Source organism: Xyrauchen texanus, chromosome 18 (genome assembly GCF_025860055.1).
Source record: "Xyrauchen texanus isolate HMW12.3.18 chromosome 18, RBS_HiC_50CHRs, whole genome shotgun sequence".
NCBI classification, from domain to species: domain Eukaryota; kingdom Metazoa; phylum Chordata; class Actinopteri; order Cypriniformes; family Catostomidae; genus Xyrauchen; species Xyrauchen texanus.
This window is the reverse complement of record NC_068293.1, coordinates 27,926,616-27,948,371: the sequence shown is the minus strand read 5'-3', so window position 1 is coordinate 27,948,371 and position 21,756 is coordinate 27,926,616. Positions and strand designations below refer to the sequence as shown.

Below are 21,756 nucleotides of genomic sequence, written 5' to 3'. Positions count from 1 at the left end.
AGTCTCATGAAAATTCGTACATATTTTACGAGTTGGCTATTTCATATGATTTCATATGAGTTTGTTTGTAAAAATGTTTACGATTTCATCAGGTGCAAATGCACGGATGTCTGATGCAGAAGTAAGCATGAATTTCGCTCTCGAGGCGTTAAAGGAATAGTTCACCCAAAAATGAAAATTTGCTGATAATTTACTCTTTAGTTTCTTCATTGAAACAGAATTTAAGATTTTTAGATTTCATTTCAGGCCTCCTCCTTTAAACAATAAAAGTGAATGTACTCCTTTTTTGACAGTCCAAAATGCATATTTAGGGTACTTCAAAATAATCCACTTGATTTCAGTCGACAAATAAAGTTCTTCTGGACCCAAATGATTGATTATTTTTAGAAACAAAACAATACTTTTTACAAAAGAGCTCATTGGTAAGGTCACGCGTCATGTGGAGGAAGATGTAGGAAGCGCATCATTGTTACAGGAGAAACTTGCACAGATCAAGTGCCGTTCACAAAACAAAACATTCCAAAACAGTTTGAAATTGTTTTGGATAAACGGAGTTTGAAGAATACAGCAGTGATTTAAAAAGATATTTGTAACAGTATAAATGTCTTTGCTGTAATTCTTGATAAATGTAATTCAGCCTTTGTGAACAGACGCATCAATTTCTTTCAAAAACAAAAATGTCATGGTGCTTGAAAACGTTTTATTTATTATTATTACTAATTTATTGTATGTCTTTTTGAGGTTTTATCTGCTGCAAAAGACACATGTGTAGTCTAAATTCTGTGTCTTCAGCATCTTGATTCCAGTTTATTTACAGGTGTGGTCTTCAAGGGTCAAACCATTAATTGTTGTCCTTAACCTTACAGGTGTTCAACTGAGAACTGATTACATAAACGCCACCTTAGTATGCCTAGAACTTAGAGCTGGCTAGAGCTGTGGTGGTTGTTATCTTCTTTTGGCATCTGAGTATCATGCAAATTATCTTGTCCCCTTTTTTTGTCTCTTTCACTACCTAACCTATGTTCCCTGCACATTCTTGGTTAAACGCTCTTGGTTAACTCCTCCAGTTACTTCTTGATGAGCTGCTCTACAGGATTACTAAACAAGATTAGTGAAAAAAAGAAAAAGCCCTTTCCATCTGTCTACCTGCCAGAGGAGCCTGAATGCCACTGTTACACACCTGTACATGTCTTTCAGGATTTGGCTGGAAAGCACTTTATCAACAACAATAATACAATATCATACTTATCACTGGATAGTGTTTAAAAGGTATGCACAGGTGTGTGAAGGATTGGGTTCTATCCATGCCACGTCGTCCGAAGTGAAGCAGCAGCTGTGCTTTGCAACATTTTGATTTTCAAGCCACAGGAAGCAATGAAATTCGCTATGTGGCAACTCAAATGGAGGTACACCCTTTGCTGTATAGGCTGCATTTTATCAGTTGGCCGGCTGGATATTAGTGCAGGTATGAATCTTTGTGCAAATGTATATTAGTTGGGAATTTGGGTAGTGGATGACGGTTTCATCAAGTAATGCATAATTGTGTGTGTTGGTGTTTCAGAGGAAGCTGACTGGATTCCCATGCTTAGAAATTCAGATAAGCACTCCCAAATTAATGATGTTTCACGGTTGTTTCAAATGCTTGTGGAGAAGCCTGGAGACCGAGGGCTCTTGCCAAGGAAGAAACGTGATATTCTTTTTTCCAGTGGAGTACGCATGTGCAGTCAGGAGACAGTGCAGAAAGCCATCACTAACCACCTACAATACTTCCAGCTCAGAGGTGAGAGACTGTACACAGCAAAATCTGTGAACTCAAAATATACAACTATCAAAACAAGTTAATTTCAACACTTAGAAAGTGTCTCATGGGGTCCACTCCCAGTAGAGTTATTTCAACACTTTTTAAAAAATTCACTCACTCCGAGTTTAAATGTGTTAACTCATTATAGAGTTCTCTATATTAACACTATATGGTGTAAGTTTGGTATTACATAAAAATGAAATATTAATTTGGATTAAACATGTTTATAATTTTTTTTCAAACATGCTTACCATATTTAATGTCTAAACGTTCAACAGTCAGTTTTCAAAATGTAACAATTTGGCATTATGCATGCTCAGTTATCAGTCTCATTAGAGTATGTTTTATCAAAGGGTTTAAAATAGGCTGTTCAATGCATGTAACAAAAGTTGACGTTATGCACCTATACAGTATGCATTGAAGTGTCTATCAAAGTAAAGTTGCATATACCGTACCTATGCTTTTAACAATAGTTCTATATTGTTAAACAATAGGAGATCTTGGGATGTTCAGGAGAATTTCACGGGCCGTGCGTCAATTCAGTACCATCATTTCTAGCCCAATTGGTAGTTGAAACAATACATATTTTCTTATCTTCAAAATGACATTTTACACAATTGAGTTTACAAACTACTGAATACTGAATACTGAAGATGTAGTGAGCTTTGAACATCTCATCAAAAGTTGTCACTGATGTCTGAGCCTTGCATGGCACCACCTTTTGTTCGAGGATGGTGTGACTGGCTCCTTTCCTGTGGTCAATGAGCAAATTTAGTTAAAGTAGTGTTCTCTCAAGCAATATACACTCAATATATGCTCTGTTTTAATAAAAAAAAAATAGCTAATAAATTCCTAAAGTGATGTTTTAATCAGACAAGCTAAACTCATGTTTACAAAAACTAAACTTTATGCACCTTAAATGACCTGTACACGGTTAGTTGTTTCCAGCTTGTTCCAAATGAATCTTGGCTGTTTTCTTCTGTTTTCTTAAAGTTCAGGGTAAGACGATTCTGCTAAAAGAAAATTTATGACATTTCACTATCCCATCTTAGAGGCAAAGTGGATAAATTAGCCAAACAAAAGTAGTTAAATGCAAGACTAAAAAGATTTCTGAAATCAAATGGTAAAACAGGCCAAAGTGTGTTCTCAGGTTGAGGCGTCAGCAGCTCCTCAAAATACATATTCGGGTGGTAAGTCCTGTCCTGTGCTCTGCAGTGGGCTAGAATTGGGACATTGGGCTTGAAATGCGAGGCCACTTCACCAAACATTTTTATATCTCCAAACAGAAATCCTGGTCAAACTTTAAAGAAACACACAAATAATTGTCACATATTTCAATCCACAGGTTGCTTTAGCAAGGTTAAATTTAGGTAGAAATTTGAAAGGTCAAGAAGCTAGTGATTTTCTCACCAATCCAGGAACATCTAGGATAGAAAATTAGGCAGTGTCATCAATTGTGTGAATCATTATATAAAAACACCTGTCAGTATATTTTACCTTAAAGTTGATGACCAGTTAAAAGAGATTCTCACCTGCATTTTGAGATTAATCCAAATGAATAGAGTAACGTGCCACATCAAACTGTCTTGATCCTTAATTAACAAAGACTAGAGTCATAGTAGTGTTCCTGTATAACAGAGACATTAAACATACATTCAACCCAAGTAAATTACAATAAATATATATGTATTTATACACACATATAAATTTGTTTTTGTTAGCATTCTAGTTTTGTCAAAATTCATGAAGATTACTTCATCCTTTGGATTAGCCTTCAAAACCGTATCAACCATCTGCTAGAATGACATGATACAGTATTATGGTATGGTAGCATAAAATTAATGTTTGGCATTCTGAGCAAAGCAATTTTTCAATAGATTTCCTACTACAGTATGATGCTTAAGAAAGACATCTTAATCCTAGCTCTTATATCAAGCATGGCCATATAGAAAATGATCTACTAATATCAGCTCTAGTAGAATTCCTTGAAAAATTAGCCAACCTCATATCTCTAGACTAGAGCAGATACCCTGGCTATGTTAAAGTGTGGCGTGTTTTCATGGCAAACATGTTACGTTCTGTTTTCCGTTTGCCCGATGAAGGCTGTCTGATTTAAATGAGGCTTGTTTAAAGGAGGACACTTGGTATACTGCAGCCTTCAAAGGACACGTCCTACCTAGCACACAGCCTTCGAAATGAGACACAGCCCACGTTTCTCGCGCTGAAAAAAATTTTAAATTACAAACACATAATAGATTTAGGAATCGCTGGAATTTACCAAAGTGTTCAGTTCTCGTCAGAAATTTTAGCCTGTCGAGTTTGTTTCTACAGCAAGGCCAAACACACATCTCATCTGCCACATCTATATGCTGTCAAATAAACAAATTATGTAACATTATACTAAATTCTAAGAGCAAAATAAAACAATACTACTTTAACTTAAAACCTAGTAATGACTTAAAATGCTTTCAATTGATGTTTACTTACCTCTCGAGATTAGAAGTTCCAATGTCTTGAACTCTGCTTCTGAATGTGATGGAAGGGTCTCATTAATTAACACTTTAAGAGTTAACAGCTTCATATCAACACTGTAGGTTTAACACTATATTTGAACTCTTTATTTAAAGAGAGTGAAATACAATTGTTTTAACTCAAACTTGTCTTAGATTAACACAAATTTGAGTTCAGTTAACTCTGAAATCCTAAACTTTTCATTAATTTCACAATTTTAACTCTTGTAAATTTGCTGTGTAACAATAATATGACATTTGTTACAATGTTATGACATTGTTATAAAGGAAAATCTTCATTAATGTGTTTCTGTTCATTTAATTTTTTTTTATTGTTGTTATATTATGTACTATATAGTATTATTTGTCATGATTTTTATATGGAGTGATTTAGCACATATGGTGTATTGTTCTTTCTAAAGTTGGTTCGTATTGATTTTTATCGGCTTTTTAGCCATGAGTGTTTTTACAGTTTATTCTTATCAAAGCAATTGAAAGTAGTTTGTGATTTACTATATTATATGAGATGCTTTAGTTGATTATGTAAGACACAAATTAAGTGCTTAATCAAAGCCAAAAAAGTGGACCTATACTATGTAGGTAATGCAGTGCTGTCGGAAACCATGTTCTGGCATCTTTAAGGAATGAGCCTAAGTGAGTGCTTCTGCCTGAACAAGGAGAGGAAATGGGTGAAGGGATTTTTTTTTTAGGATTTTATTAATAGGAATAATGAAAAGGATTTGAAGTGTGGATTTTCCTTTTATGGAGGACAAATGCTACTTGAACCTTTACTTACCATTCTCAGAACTGTTCGGCCTAATGGTGGAAAAACACTTAAAGGAATATTACAGGTTTAATGCAAGTTAAGCACAGTTGACAGCATCTGTGGCATATTGTTGATTACTAAATGTATTTGCATCTTTTTCTTAAAAAAAAAAAAAAAAGCAACTTTAGGTAACATTGATGCACTTACAATGAAAGTGAATGTGGAATTTTTATGATGGGTTTAAAGGTAGATTTGATAGAAGTACTTACATTAAATCTTCTGTTAAAACTTGTGGGTTATTTGAGCTGCAAAGTTGTTTAAATCAGGGTTTTAGTCGTTTTAGGGTTTATAGCATTACATTGTCATGGCAACAAAGTTGTAAAATTGGATATAACTTTAGTGTACATAGAAAAGGTAAGGGAACACAAAAACATGTCTGGACTAACTTGGTAAAATAATGATTTAATTATAAATGTACCAGATGATAATTGTCTGCATTGATTAGAAATGTTATATAGTAATTTTATAATGTGAATGAATGATACTGATAGAAAATAGCAAAAAGAAGACAGGTTCTTCAGTGAGCATAAATGAATAGCCTTTCAATGGGATTAGAGCAAGTACTGTAGGGTGACGTGTGAGCAGAGGAGAAAAAAAAAAAAAAAGAGTATGATGAATAGTGAAAAGTCCTGAAGATACATGCTATACTTTTGGAATGAATCATTTGATGTGATATTAGAAGAACATGTAAGGTAGGGTAAACTTGTTCGGAGTATAATGAGTATATGAGCGGATTTGGTTTTCTTTCTTGCTGCTGCCAATAATCTGGTTCTATTTTTGCAGATGACTTGAGGAGGGCAGCAAGATGATCTTCATTGAAGTGTGGAGTTTAGGGAAGATGTAAATATATCCTGTTCTATTATAGTGAGAGCTGACTTAACTAAGAGAGGTTAATAGGGGTCTTTTTTCATTCAAATGACAATGGATACGTCAGAAGAAAGACAGATGGTGACAATTGTATTATATAGAGTTCAGATAAGTTAGAGTTGAGAAAATAATTTAATGAGAAATGTTTGAGTGTTTGTTTCATTTTTAAATCTCTGACATTTCAGTAATCTCTGATGGCAGACTTTGGCATTAAAAAAAATATGGGATTGAGACATTAAAAATAACTTGGGTCATTTTTTCAAAGAATAGCTGCAGCACAGCTTTTAGTAACCACAATACATTATCAATATTGTACCTGGAGGTATTTGGAGCAAAGTTTATTGGAGTCAGGACAAAATCCTTTAAGACCCAGACTAAGACTGGACCCCTCAAGGCCCTAATCTAGACCTGTCAATCCAGGAACCAGGCTGTCCATTTTATTGAACTAAAAAAATGCAGCATTCATTTCAAACACTTATCCACTTCGTGCAGTGGCTAAGCAGTCATTCTGAATCCTTATGAATTCTCTGTAATGTTGAAGATACCTTGTCAACCTGTGTTTGAGGTAATTATCACTTTAGCATGATGGAAATAGATTGTGGTATTGTCTGAGACTATAGATTCAGAACAAGACTTTCAGTTTTGAGACAGAAATCTAGACCATGTGTAATAAGACCTATATCCAAACCATGGCCACATTTATCTGGACTTGAGAGATCTCAAAAACAAGACCACAAGATCAAAACACCAACTGTTGGGTGATATTGAAGGAAAGGAATAAACTGGAGGACTGGAACATTTTCATCTGCATGTTAAAATTGCCAAGCAGTGAAAGCAGTTTTCCATAGTTGACAGTCGAGTATTTATCAATGGGAACTCATAAGCATTTGTCTCACATTCATTAGTCAGTCAGATCCACTCAAAGGGTTTGTGTACACTCAGGTTAGTGGCAGAAAAACTGTAAGACAACCTTTCACTGCAAACATTAACAAATTAGAAGGCAGTATGGTGGGGTTAAATGTCAGCTAACACATTAGATTGGAACAAGTGAGGTCAGAGCTTTTACATCCATGACTGTGACTAAGAGTGTGAGCCCAGGCAAGCCATCAGTCTTGTCTAAACACCCTATTGAGACACTAATTGCAACCTATTGGTCAGCTCAGAACTTAACCATAATATAATCTGGACAGACTAATTGCTCCTTGTGTCAAGAAAATCCACCCATATGTCCATACAACTGGCAAAGAGATCAAAATGTAACATTAATATTAAGTGACATTTAGTAACATATGGTCTATTGCCCTGGCTTTATACTGTAACAAAGTACTGTGGTGTTTTCATGGTAGTAACAGTATTACATGGCAATACCATGTGCGTCAAAGCAGGAATTGACCAAGAAGAAAAAATCCAGCAAACTTGCTTACATATACCTCAAATTGTAGAATTAAACCAACTACTGGGACTTCACTCAGGGAAACAATAACCCCAAAAGTACACACAGGTTCGTTACCAAAGAGGCAGAGAGACGTGGCCACCAGCACAAAAATAGATTTCTTTACTGAAATGAACAAAAAAATAGATTAAACCTGTGGTTGACTGTGTTGAACAGATGTTACTCGCCTATGGAACAGAGAAATGTTCAAAATTTACTCCAAACAAAACTTAAGAAAACAAACAAAAACAAAGAGACTTCCCAGGGCTGAGGCTTACCGGTCCACAGTGGACCAACCGTGATCTGCATATTTTACTTGGCACAGGTTTTACGCCAGATGACCTTCCTAAAGCAACCGCCAGTGGCTGGACTCTAGCTTATCTGATCCCCTAAAAAGCATCACACACACGTGGTGAGAAATTGGATGCAAGCAGTAAAGCACTGCACTCAGTGAGAAAACCACCACCACCAGGGGATAGAGACAGATAGTCTCCCTACTACAGGGACCTTCGGCCCCTAAAATGAATGAAAACAAACAAAAAATTATCCAATGGATATGCAACAAATCCCACTAATATACATTATATATAGCTACACATGTGTCAGAACAAGTTTTAAGATGGCGTGAAAGGTATTCTGCAGAACATACATCGCAACATTGGCAGAACACATCACCAAAAGAGAAACGAAAAAAGCATAAACAAAAACATGAACAAAACAGCAGCCCCATCGCTCAAAACCCCACAGCTCGGGAGGAGAAAACACCTTCAGACATGCGAGTCATCTGCTTGTTGCTGAAAACCATAATAAACAGTTTCTCAAACTGTAAAAGACAGCAGCCTGTTGCCAGAATGTGAATGAGACGAACGTGTTGAAGACTCAGTAGTCAACACAGAGCAAAGACAGACAGCAGCGGATCCAACACTAACCCAGCTAATGCAAAATGGGAGAGAGTAATGACCAAACAGGGGAGGTGTTGCATGCCCTGGTGATGCAGTCCAGCCCCAGAAGGGGCAGCCACATGACTGTGACATACTCACAGGTGACATGTTTGAGCCTTATTATACACAAGAGCATTGGTGCTGATTGGTTGATCATAATCAGTCACATGATAGGTGTGACAAATCACTTTTATAGGGAGGTGACCGCCTATTCTTGTAATTTGATAAAACAGCTAACTCCTGGTTTAGACTAAGTGTTAGGCCAAATGTTTATTAGTTTAGTATTGTCAGCTGAATGTTTGTGGGTAGATGCAGCCTCCTGGTGACCACATCACCAGGATCTTTGCAGTGCCAATCTTGCAAAACTACTATGTATCAAGATTAAACCAGCATCTGCACAAAACAAAGCAACTATAGCTGAGATTAAAGAGAGTAAATGGACATCATTGTGAGAACATGTCTCTAATTAACTTCTCAGATTGCTGGTGATTATGCATGAACATGTATATTTGGGTGCAATAATATAATGCGTTTATTTACGTCAGTGTGTCAGGAAACCATGTGGGAAGCCTTTAAAATATTCTGGGACCGACTCCCTAATCAGAATGAGTACCAGAGCTGGATGAGCCCATGCCAGGCCGGGACAGTCACCATACGGGATATTGGCTCTGCCTTTAGCCAATCAGAGGAACATTTAGCACTTGTCAACAAAGTACGTAGCACAAGACCTGTATTGTTAACATTGCGATAAATATGTTAGCTGATGATTAGATATGAAAGGAGTATTATGTGTCAGGATAGGTGCATATCGAGAGTCTGACTGATTGTGTTTCGAATTTCTCATCAATTTATTGTTCTTTTGTAGAGACTTGTTCAGTCTGGACAGAAAAGGTACAACAACTTTTCAAACTTAAGTTTCCACCATTAATAAATCCTGTTTCATATACCCCTTCTCTCCCAGCCATCAAATCATTGTATTGGACAAGTCTTTCCTCTCTTCTTTACCTTTTGTCTTTGTGTCTATTTCTTTTTAGTGAGACACACAAATCCTTAGAATGCAGGTATATACCCCTCATACCTGTTCTATAATTTCACTTATAAATGGACTGTGTATCAGAGATATTGTGTGTGTGTGAACCCTTATTTTGATTGAAGCTTTGACAATGGCAGTACATTTTGAAGGCCTTCATTTTATTCCTAACTGTCTGGGTTTTATTTTTTTACAGCCCTGAGGATTCATCCCAAGAGCAGGACAGTGGACCACTAGGTCTGTTTATCATAACCGTGTTGCTGAGCAAAAAAAAAAAAAAAAACAAAAAAAAAAAACTTGTTACTGTTTAAAATGCCTTCTTAACAAGAGACTGCTTTCACTGTTCTTGGAAGGTTTGTTAACCAACCTGCCTCTGAAACCACTGAATGTCTTCTATTGGTGAAGTTTAGACTAGGAATGTAGAGTTAAACACTGCAAATGCTTGGAAGATTTTAGTAAGGCTGTAAAGGGCTAGTTTGAATCAATTTGGATGTGTGTAATTCCAGTTACAACAAAAATGGTGTAACTGGAAATGGCAATCAAATATACTGAAAAAGATACAATATCACGTGGTTGCACACCATATACAAATAATTATCTTCCATACCTGTGGTAGGTGATGGGATTCCAGCAGAGACCACTGAGGTGGTGACTGCACCATTCCCAGATGAGTTAATCTCTGAAAGCCTAATGGAAGTTGCTATAGAACCACCATCTGTTGTCATGATGTCTGAACTAGACACCGAGGTTAGTGGTTGATAGGCTGAAAAATACTGTTAATTTTGTAATTAAAGTCTCATTAGGCTGTCAAAAATCATTTGGATTATTTGGGAAATTAGCTGCTGTTACATGAAGTTTCAGACCAGATTAAGTAAATACAAAGCTATAATTTTCTTAAACAGCAGTAGGTTTAAGACATTGTTCTTGCAATAAACCGAAAATGGAGAAAGCAACTGTTGAGCGCGAAAAAGGACAAATAAACAGCATTTAAGTATCCTTAGATTAGTTCATACAACTAATACACTATATTCCAAGTCTTCTTAAGCCATACGATAGCTTTGTGTGAGAGGTGCACCAAAATTTAAGTTGTTATTCTCTGTAACTCTTTGTCTTCTGGCTGTTCAAATCTGTTGCGTTGATGATTCATGCTAACAATATAAATCAAGAAGAATTATGAACAGTGTGTTCACTGTTCATCATTCTTCTTGATTTAAATTGTTTGCATGTATCATCCTGCTGAACAAAGTTTTTTGTGTGTTCTTTATGTGGCAGATCACTAATGAGATTGAGATGGAGGCTGCTGCTTTGCCGACACTGCCTCTGATAGAGCAGAGGGTGGAGCTGACTTTGTTACTGACGGGAGAGTCATGGAGTGAAGAGCTATCCGACCCCACTAGCAATGAACATCGCAGACTTGCTCAGCAGTTCACAGAGAAGGTACTACACACACACACACACACACACACACACACACACACACACACACACACACACACACACACACACATTTTGGCTTTCCATGTTTTATGGGGACTTTCCATAGACATAATGTTTTTTATACTGTACAAACTATATTCTATCCCCTAACCCTACCCCTAAACCTAAATGGTTTTTTACATTTTCAAAAAACATAATTTAGTATGATTTATAAGATGTTTTCCTCATGGGGACCAACTAAATGTCCCAACAACGTCAAAAATGTCAGGTTTTACTATCCTTATGGGGACATTTGGTCCCCACAAAGTGATAAATACACACACACACACACACACACACACACACACACACACACACACACACACACACAATAAAGCTGAATAAAATATCTATAGACTAATCCTCACTCACTTATGTTAATGATACCCTTGAAATAAAACACTCTCTCTCTCTCTCTTACACACACACACACACACACACACACACACACACACACACACACACACACACACACACACACATATACACTTATGCTCTTGTTTTTTCACTAATACATACAATATCAGTATTTCACTATTATTACATACAGAATTTGCTGCTCCAAATTTTTTATATTTTTTGGTTGGCTTGGTTTTGGAAAATAATGTGTATATACTGTATGTTGTGCTTACAGATTTCAGCTGCTTTGGATAAACTGGCAGAATTCAAGAGTGTATTAGTGCTGGATGTCAGGTGTGTTTAATTTTAATTCAGTATGTTTATGAGTAGATTCCTCTACAGTTACTGCAGTGGCCACAAACATTATTTGAACCCTTAAACCACTCTTCATAATATATGGAAGTCATTGCATTAGATAAGAAAACATCAAACCTAGAGGCATTTACAGTATAGTAAAGAAGGATAGCACAATCACAGTGTCAAAGGTCAGTGAAACGTGTCCATAGTTAATGTGATGAACTACACCTGTGGACTTCAAACATTCACTAAAAAGGACCATGGACCAGAAGGTTAAAAGTAACTGTTAAAATGGCGATTAAAATTGAAGTTAGTTTTGATTAAAATCTAGCATAATTTGTTTGTAGATGCCATTTGGATGTTTTCTAATACAATGACATTTGTACATTTTTATGTTTGGTTTAACTATCCAAATGCTGTCTGATGGAGTCATGACAATGTAATCAAACTTTGCTAGATGTATTAATCCACTGTGCGCACATGGTTTGATTTTGTGGTTTCAGATAACAGATAATAAACTTAAGTATTGTTAATATGAACTCTTTCTTTTCTGCAGGCCACAGATTGATTCATCAAGGTAAGTTAGAACCTACGTGTGTGTGAATGCAGGTTAGTAAGTGAGTAAATGTGTGTTGCTGCATGCAGTGGGAGAACATCTAAGGTATGCTAGAGCCAAAAAGTGCATAAAAAAGATTGTACTCATAACTATGCTTATGCTGATTCTTAAACTTTAAATGCTATTCATTCAGTCCATTCCATCACATGATAATTATCTTAGGGTTATGACTTCTGTCTGAAAGACATGTTTTTTTTTTTTTAGATAGATGACTGATATGAAAGAAGTAGTAAGTATGGTTGTTGAAACATTGTATGAACAAATTAAGGTTCATAAAAGAAAAAAAGTTATATTGACAGAACCTGAGGCATGCTGTTCACCACAAACAATATATATTTTTTTAATTTAAATCAATACTGAATAAAAGGTATAGCCACAATACTTGAAGATTATACATGTTAGCATGTGCCAAGTGTAACTTTATTGCTTACTAACCTTGTCTGTGCAAAGTTATATCCTATCTTTCATCTCCTGTCATGACTATGTAAAGCCTGTTAACCCTTTAATGTTTGCATGATACACACAATCATACCGGAAATTAATTGTTTACATGAAGACAAATACACCCACATTAATAATATCACTAAGCATTAACTAAAAGTCCATTGGCCTAAAATAGTAGTATCACCACTAAAAGAACAATTTAGACTCCGTTAACACCTGGTATTAAGATGCGACTCGGGTGATCTGGTCACATGTGTTCAGGTGGCACACATCACTGTTTATACCTGGTCTTCTGTGACCATTTGTGTTCTGATTTTGAGAGGAGGGTCACTGATTTGTTGATGACATACAGTACATTTTAATGTCATTGTGTTTTTGCATGATAATAAACTGTGAAAAAGTCTGAAAATACAAAGAAAGTGTGAAAGAAACCTGCGCACTGTTTCTCCCAGATGCAGTTGAAATTTTATCTAAGCTCAAATGCAACATTTGGAGCTTAATTATCAGTTGTTTTAGTTGGGTACCTGTGTTAGTAGGACATCAGGTGTGTGCGCTTCTCATCTGTGACCCTGCATGATGATATCAGACACACTGACAAAGATCTGTGAAGTTCTTGTGCTTGTGTATGTATGTATCCGATGTTTTTAATCACTTTAAAGCTGCCTAGACTGGCAAAGTTTAAACACTTATTTCAGCACAGCTGTTGTTTGACAGGTGAGTAGCATTTGCACCTCAAATGTGATGTGGTCACATATGTATTTGACCACCTCCATTTGTGGTTTGTGTGATAACAAAATGTTTTAAACCACATTTAAACCTGTATTTAAGTTGTGATCGGATCACCTGAAAAGCATCTTAATGCCAGGTGTAAACAACGTCTAAGAGAACTTCTAACATTTTGTAATGTATTGAAGAATTAATATACAGTAATTGATGTAGCAAAACACGAGGTGTACATTTCTGCTTTTAAACACCCTGGAATACCTTGCCCCATAGACTTCCGTAAGTTCAATTGTAAGTGCATGACTGTAAGCACAGTTTTTGCAAGACAGTGCTGGCTCTGTATTTAAGAGTCAATGAATGGATGTATTGTTTTCTCTTTTCAGTGGTGCAAAAGCAGTGCTGGTGGATTATGATGTGTACCTCCAGACCAGCAGTGAAGAGATCAGCAGTGAGACACTGGACTTCATTAATCTCCAATCAAACATGATAGAGAGCACCTTTAGAGATTCTGAAAAGCCCACCATCCACTACACTATTAGTGACTTTTACCCTTACACCACAGAGGCCCTGCATGGTACAGCTCTACCTGCCTAGACATAATATTGGTTCTATTGTACATCACATCAGTGTGTAATGGTCTAATGTTTTCTTGTTGTCAGTGGAAACATCTCAGAACAGTGAGAATCCTACAGTGGAATCTCCGGACCCAGACCACAAGGTAAATTAAGATTTCTTTGAAGGTGGCTGTAAAATTTGGTGCATACCAACTATATTTGTACATTTTCTTAAGAAACTTCTTTGGTGTGTGACTGTGCAAAACTCACCAATATGATGCTTGGGTGTTGTGGGTGGTTGCCATGACATGGTGTTGCAAAGCTGTTCTTAGGATATGGTGTTGCTTGGTGTTTGTTTACTGGCACATGTCAAAAGATCCCACTGCAAATTATCTATAATATTCTGGTCCCTTGATGTGTTTCTCATCTTCTTTATTGTAAGTCTATGAAACCCCCCATTTTATCATCTACCAGGTAAAAATCTTACTGTTTATAATAGTAATAGTACACCTCTCTTCAACAAGTCACATGATTTGAGGTATCATTCATGTCTGTAGCACAAACAGTGCATGACAATTTCTGCACCAAAGTTTTTTTAATTGTCATTCATTTCAATTCTTAAAAAAATTAAAATGATGAAAAATAATAATGTTTCTTGCTCAGCTCATTTTTTCCCTATTTTATTGTCTAGGATGAAATAGTACCTGTAGAAAAAACTAATTATCTGCATGATGAAGTGACCAAAGAGGTATTTATCATTGATGATCTGTTGGGACCTACAATGTCACAACAGGAAGTAATGGGAGAGCATGAGTTCATATTTCTAGATGAGGACACATCACTCTTCATTGACCATCCCAGCAGTAATTTCTCAGAGGGTAAGAGACAACATTCAAATTTACAATCATATAGAGTAGAATGCCAATGGTGGTGATTCACTCAGGTAAAGATGCTTTTTCATATCTCATTTCAGATTTTGAAGACAGTGATTTGTTGTCACCATCACCCCCTAGCAAGAGTCCTTCTGTGGATGGTGAAACTGAAGGCCCCTTTACTGACTACAAGCAATACAGTGATGTCACAACATCTTACCTTGATCCCGCTTCTGGATCTGGTGCAGGAGAAGATGATTGGCCATGGGTGACTGTACTTCCTACTGAGGTTAAAGTGCCAGTTAAAGTGACAGAAGGTGACAAAGAGGTTTTGATTAATGTTGAAACGCCCCTGGTAGGTGATTATGAATTATCCACTATTAAAACAATGACAGATGTGGTAAAGGAAGACCAGATTTTGCCTGAGAAAACACCTGGACTGATGAATGTTGAAGCTACAGGAGATGGAGACCTTCAAGTTGTTAGTTATACACCTACAATGCCTGCAGTTAAAGTGGAAGAGACAAAAGTTAGCCCAGAACCCAAGGTAGACATCATATTTCCCGAAGACGAAGATATGTCAGAGGAAGACAACAATGAGGGAACTGTTCTATTAGAAACACGAAAGGATGAGGAAGCTGAAGTTGCTGTAATCACAATGATGGAATTAGAGGAGGTTGAAGAAAAGGAAGGAAACGATGTTTCACCTGTACAGATTACAGAAGAAGATCTAACAGAAGATGAGATCCTGGTTGTCACCACTGAACCAGTGGACACTGTCAACCTGACACCTCTTTCTCCGGAGAAAGAATCACCCTTCACCCTCATCACCATGATGACCCCTGGGGAGGTGGAGTTAGAGCCTACCTTAAACTCTGAAGTCATGAGTACATCTCTGGATTACAATGTGATCCATCTCAGAGAGGAGGAGGGCAGTGGAATCCCTGGTGTCTTCCAGGGTGATGAGCTCTCCAGCTTTACAATACCAACCAAACCTGGGCGTGCATTGATAGTCTTTTTCAGTCTTCGTGTAACTAACATGATGTTTTCTGAGGATCTGTTCAATAAGAGCTCTCCAGAATACAAAGCCTTGGAACAGCGGTTCATTGAACTGGTAGGGTGCTTCCTCAGTTTGCTTTCAGAGTATATTTGCTTCTATTCTTTCACTTCTACCAGTTCTACTACCACTTCTTAATCTTCTACAACATTTCCTGTCAAACATCCATCCACCCATGAGCATCCAGATTAATTCTTTATTTATTCATTCATGTACTCTATAATTTCTGTTTGTGAGTTTCTGAACTAAACTTTTTACATTGTATCTTCCTCAGCTGGTGCCATATCTTCAGTCAAACCTCAGTAACTTTGAGAACTTGGAGATCCTAAACTTCAGGAATGGAAGTATTGTTGTGAACAGTCGTATGAAGTTTGGGAAGCCTGTTCCTCAAGGAGTCACCACTGTTGTTTATCTTATTCTGGAGGACTTCTGCAACACTGCTTACCAGACCATGAACCTCGCCATTGACAAATATTCACTGGATGTAGAATCAGGCAAGACGAGTTCAGAATACTTCAGTCTCTTCAACTAAAATGTACAATTTCAACATTGAAAACTTAAAAAATATAATATTAACTTTCTATAACTTTCCATTTTGAAAGTTATTGTAAGGCTTCAGAAGGTACTAAATACTGTACCTTTATGATGCTTTTTGTATGCTTTTAGGAGCTTCTAAAGCTAACAATTCACAATCAGTGTTTAGAAAAGAGCAGCCGAAACATTCTGTTAAACATCTTTTGTGTTCCACTGGCGGAAGAGTCATGTAGGTTTGAAATGACATACTGTGACTAATGTGCCGTGTTTGATGGGGGATCTTTGTGTTTGTGTGTGTGTGTGTGTGTGTGTGTGTGTGTTTGAAATGATATGCTGTGACTAATGTGCCGTGTGTGTGTGTGTGTGTGTGTGTGTGTGTGTGTGTGTGTGTGTGTGTGTGTGTGTGTGGATGGGTGTTTGTTTTAGGTGATCAGGCAGACCCATGCAAGTTCCAAGCTTGTAATGAGTTTGCAGAATGCGCAGTTAACCGCTGGTCAGGTGAGGCAGAATGTGTGTGTAATGCTGGCTACTTCAGCGTGGATGGATTACCCTGCCAGAGCATCTGTGACCTGAAGCCTGACTTCTGCCTGAATGATGGGAAATGTGATGTCATTCCAGGCCAAGGAGCTATCTGCAGGTGTGTGTGTGAACAAAAAAAAAAAAAAAAGGTGTGTGTGTGTGTTTGTGAATGTTTATTTGATGATATGATGGTGTGGAAATGAAATACTGTACTACATTTATATACTGTACATGTACTACTACCATAGTACTATTAGTACACATCATTTTTTTAGACATGTTCCATATGTAATATCATGTTTCTTTTCCCTAAAGGTAGAAAACCATTGCTTTTGTGTTTCAGGAGTTGTCCTTAGGTTTATAAATTGAGTATGTATCTGAGTGTTTGCTCTGTAGATGTCGTGTGGGGGAGAACTGGTGGTACAGAGGGGAACATTGTGAAGAATATGTATCTGAGCCACTCGTAGTGGGCATTGCGATAGCATCTGTTGCCGGGTTCCTGCTTGTGGCATCAGGAGTAATCTTCTTCTTAGCAAAAACTTTGAGAGACCAGTATGATTACGACAAGGATGAGATGGAGGACCCAACACGGTAAGAGATCAAGCACAGTCAATGTAGTAAAGTCTGTGTGTGTGTGTGTGTGTGTGTGTGTGTGTGTGTGTGTGTGTGTGTGTGTGTGTGTGACTCTGCATCTGTAAAATATTTATAAGGGAACTGTCACTTGTAGATAGTCAGTTACATATCAAATAAATGCTCTTCTCTCACTTAAATGTCTTTAATTACTCTGCTTACGGCACCTGGGAAGAAGCTTAAATCTCCAGTAATGTCATTATGAGATTTGCATTAATTCATCAACAAGGTTGTTCTTTGATCCCAGGACCCTTTTAAGTCATGACCCCTTCCTCTTATCCTTTGTTTGTTTGTTTGTGTGTGTGTGTGTGTGTGTGTGTGTGTGTGTGTGTGTGTGTGTGTGTGTGTGTGTGTGTGTGTGTCTGTGTGTATTTGCATGCACATGCAGGAGAGGGGACAGTATTCCATCTTTAGACAGGGCCACTAAGTATAACCCTATGTACGAGAGTGATGTAACGACAGGCTACAGCCATTACTACCGGCGGTACCCTGACCCACCAATTCACAGCAGCGCCAGTGCTGAGGCATCCACAGACTTCAGCAGTGAAGAGATACGGCATATTTATGAGAACAATGAACTCACCAAGGAGGTAAACGTCTGTGTGTGTGGTTTTGTGTGTGCTAAAAAAGCAATAAGTTTACCTTGTTGCACTAACTTATAAATACAGTATGTACAGGTGAACAATGTGGGCGAGACATACAAAATGGTGCATTTCAGCCAATGACATTTCTCTTTTTAAACATGTTTTCTGCTAACACTGTCAGTGCACAATTGCTAGCACATATAATCACACATGCCACATTATAACAGTCAGCATTCTTGTGTTTTGTGCCGGGAATATTGTTTTCTTTGAAAAAAAGGAATCGCTTAAATTTTGTCCTACAGTATAACAGAGTTGTTCTGTTGTTCTTGACAAAGGCAAAATATGTGTAAGCTTAATGAAATAAAGACTGAGGCATCTTCTCATAAAATGCATAAAGCATTTAAAAAACTATTATTGAACTACATTATTTTTCTGTTTGTAAATTATTTTGATTTAATTGTAAAGTGGCTGTGAGCTTCTGGAAAGCTGCATAAATATAAAACTTATTAAAATGTATTTTTATTGTGAAAGCAAAATTAGGTACAGTATAATTTGATTTGTTTTAATAACACATTCAAATGAAATGGTTATGAATGAGGACATGCAAATTGGCTGATATGCCAAAGAAAACCACATCAAAATAAACAAATAAAATGACCTAGACATAGTAAGTACATGCCAATATAAGTGTTTAACCCATTCCATTGTCTTAACAATCATGTCCCACTGTTGATCTCATCAGGTCAAATTGACCAAGCTTGTTAAATAACAGTTCAACCGTAAATGTGCTAATTTTATGTACAGTAAATGCTCCATATTTACATTACAATTTGTTTACAGAATGTGTGTGTGTGTGTGTGTGTGTGTGTGTGTCAGGTCTTGCTTGAACCACACATGCACATTTGTTCCAAATTTCCTCATTTGTTTCGACTGACTTCCACTGTATTTATATTGAGCTAATAATCTTCTGACAACTTAAGTTGATGTAAATCAGTCTGTTCAAACTGACCCGTTTGATTCGTTTAAATGACGATGCATGTGTATTTTCTGTGTGAGCAAGTGTATTATAAATTTTAGTTAGGAGATTTTCTGTTCCCTCCCATTTCACAGGAAATTCAAGATCGTATTCGCATCCTTGAGCTCTATGCAAGAGATCGTCAATTCGCAGACTTTTTGCGACAGCATCAAATGTAAGTCATTTATTGAAGAGGACTTCTCCATGACCAACCGTTTGCTATTTTAATCCCTCTTTGTTTTTGTTTTTTAATTTAATCAGAACAATGGATAATCGCAGAGAAAGTTCCTCCTCATAGACAACACATGCCTGCTGAATGCAATAGGATGAAGGTGATTATAATGAGAGATTATGGGAACTGCATGTTATAGAGAAACAATATACTAAGTGTCTCTAATGTTGCAACTTTTAAAACAAGATTAAACAAGTTTTGAGGCCACTTTTAACCCTATTTAAGCAAGTTTTCATACTTAGCAGTGGTTTAGCACAGTAGGGAACATTTCATTCCTCTTGAAATAACCACTTTAAAACCACTTGTGTTTTCGTTGTTTATTCATTGTATAAATATGCAATCAATGTTCTTAACCTCATAAATATGTAAATAAGAGGCAATACAGATTTAACAAATATGCAGTGTAAAGTTTAGAAACTTGACTACCCAGGATTAATTGCAAACCATGGGTAATGTATGAAAAGTGTGAAACATAAAACAAGATTAAAATTACCTTGCGTTTGCAAATTAAAGTGTGAAAAGCCCATTTGTATCTAAATTTTTCTAAAGACTTGTGTTGATGTGCTTAATGTTTATGAACTTGCTTTTACCTCCTCCAGAAACTTGCCTTGTCTTTGGGAAATTACATCTCAGTGATTCCAGGGGAATCGTTTTCCAGAACGATTTCTGTTTTCAGCCATTCATCTTTTTTTAAAGATGCATCTGCTGAGCTAAAAAAATGAGGTTTAAGAAGAAAAAGCTGTGTTTTATTCCTTGTATTATTCTCTTTTGTTTTATTTGATTTTATATTGTTAAAGATCATATACGTTTTTTCAGTCATCGAACAGGATCGCATCACAGATAGTATCCTTGTTGGTGGTGGAAATGTTATGTTAGTGCCTTCTAATCTGTGTTCTATGGCTGTGCCTAAGCTCTCAGCCAATCAATATTTAGTGTTCAGAGAAAAAGGCCTGCCCAGACACAGGGCCCGCCCACTTTTTGAAAATTTCAAAGTTACTTGTATCAAATACTATTAATGTTGTAGTACTTGTAGTACATTATATGATTTTTTTTCCTTTTGGGGAACTTCTATAATTTCACTGCTTGTTAAAGATTTCAAGTTGTTATGTGTCTCCACAAACCAGACAGTTTATTAAGATGTTTATTTATAGAAATGTGTTTAGTGAAATTCAACCATAACTTACAAAGCAATAACAAAAAAGGCTGCCTCTTATTATGTGCCCATTTATGAAGAAAACACTGCAAACTCTGACAGCTAAAACAGTAGATTTGCTTGTGTGTTTATAAGACTTATTTTTATATTATGTAATCATTATTAAACCTGCCCTTAAATGAGTGGGTCTTGCCAAAGTCCCTTAAAGGCAAGTTAGTCAGCCATCTTGGCAATGACCACAGGCAGCTATTTTTATCTAGACAATAAGCATGCAAGGTTAGATCCTATTTACCTGAACAGGTAAAGAATTAAATCTCCAAAACTGTTTGTCAAAATGACATTTCAACAGCATCATTGTCAAATCAGCAATAAAATCTGAAATGTGTCTTGCATTCCTACAGCTGCCATATTGAGCGTTGTGATTTCTCTCATTCATTTTTCAATGATTGTTCTGTCTCCTCTCTATGCTGTCTATCTCTGGTCTTGCAACAAATATTTAAAATCTTTTTATTATTTTGAATTAAAGTTTGGTCCAGTCAAATTTAGTTTTTAACAAACTGTTGCAGTAATGCACATTTTATGTATTTATAAATTTTTTTGTACAGGATTTACTGTTTTAAAGTTCCATCAGTTAATGGGACAGCTCAATCAAAAATTAACATTCTGTTATCATTTACGTACCCTCATGTCATTCAACATGCTGATTCTTTATTCCAGGGAACACAAAAGGAGTGTATGGGGACCGGTGCGTAACTCTCAAATATAATTTTGTTGTGCCAGGTTTGATGTTCATGATATCAAACATCATTGGTTCTCATATGCCTTGTGATCGATCTTCATTACATCAAACTTGGTGCAACGTGCTAAGCGTGGTTGGTTTGAATGTCCGCAAACACATGAAATTTAAGTGCTATGATGGAGGGGAAGACTTTCAGTAAATTGCAGTTTTGGTCTGATTCTCATACAAAGATGAAATTACATCCTTCATCATTGTATGGAAAAGAGCAGTTAGGACATTCTGCAAAATAGTTCCCTCTGTGATTCACTGAAGAAAGTCATATGTGTTTGTAACAGCACGAGGGTGAGTACATTATTAAATAAAATATTTCATACTGAGCACTTTTAGACTGAGCACTTTTTTTTTTATTTCAGGTGCTGAGTAAATGGCCAAAGCCATTGTTAAAATGTCAGGCTCTTTTACTATTAGTTGGGCTGGTAGGGTTTTCCACGTATCAGAGCTAAAT

The 21,756-nt window shown here is 36.6% G+C and overlaps 1 protein-coding gene across 1 annotated transcript; it reads left to right on the top strand.

Annotated features, from left to right (window-relative positions):
• The first annotated feature begins 1,297 nt into the window (after positions 1-1,297).
• impg2a (interphotoreceptor matrix proteoglycan 2a) lies at positions 1,298-21,542 on the top strand. The gene is made up of 20 exons (XM_052148651.1): positions 1,298-1,780; positions 8,923-9,089; positions 9,243-9,268; positions 9,412-9,438; positions 9,604-9,644; positions 10,024-10,154; positions 10,680-10,844; positions 11,518-11,576; positions 12,136-12,156; positions 13,746-13,936; positions 14,022-14,080; positions 14,608-14,794; positions 14,890-15,902; positions 16,120-16,339; positions 16,806-17,016; positions 17,295-17,489; positions 17,917-18,118; positions 19,223-19,302; positions 19,389-19,459; positions 19,959-21,542. Exons 1-19 carry the CDS (start codon positions 1,582-1,584, stop codon positions 19,423-19,425), a joined length of 3,231 nt encoding a protein of 1,076 aa, XP_052004611.1. The 5' UTR covers positions 1,298-1,581; the 3' UTR covers positions 19,426-19,459; positions 19,959-21,542.
• The last annotated feature ends 214 nt before the right edge of the window (positions 21,543-21,756 follow it).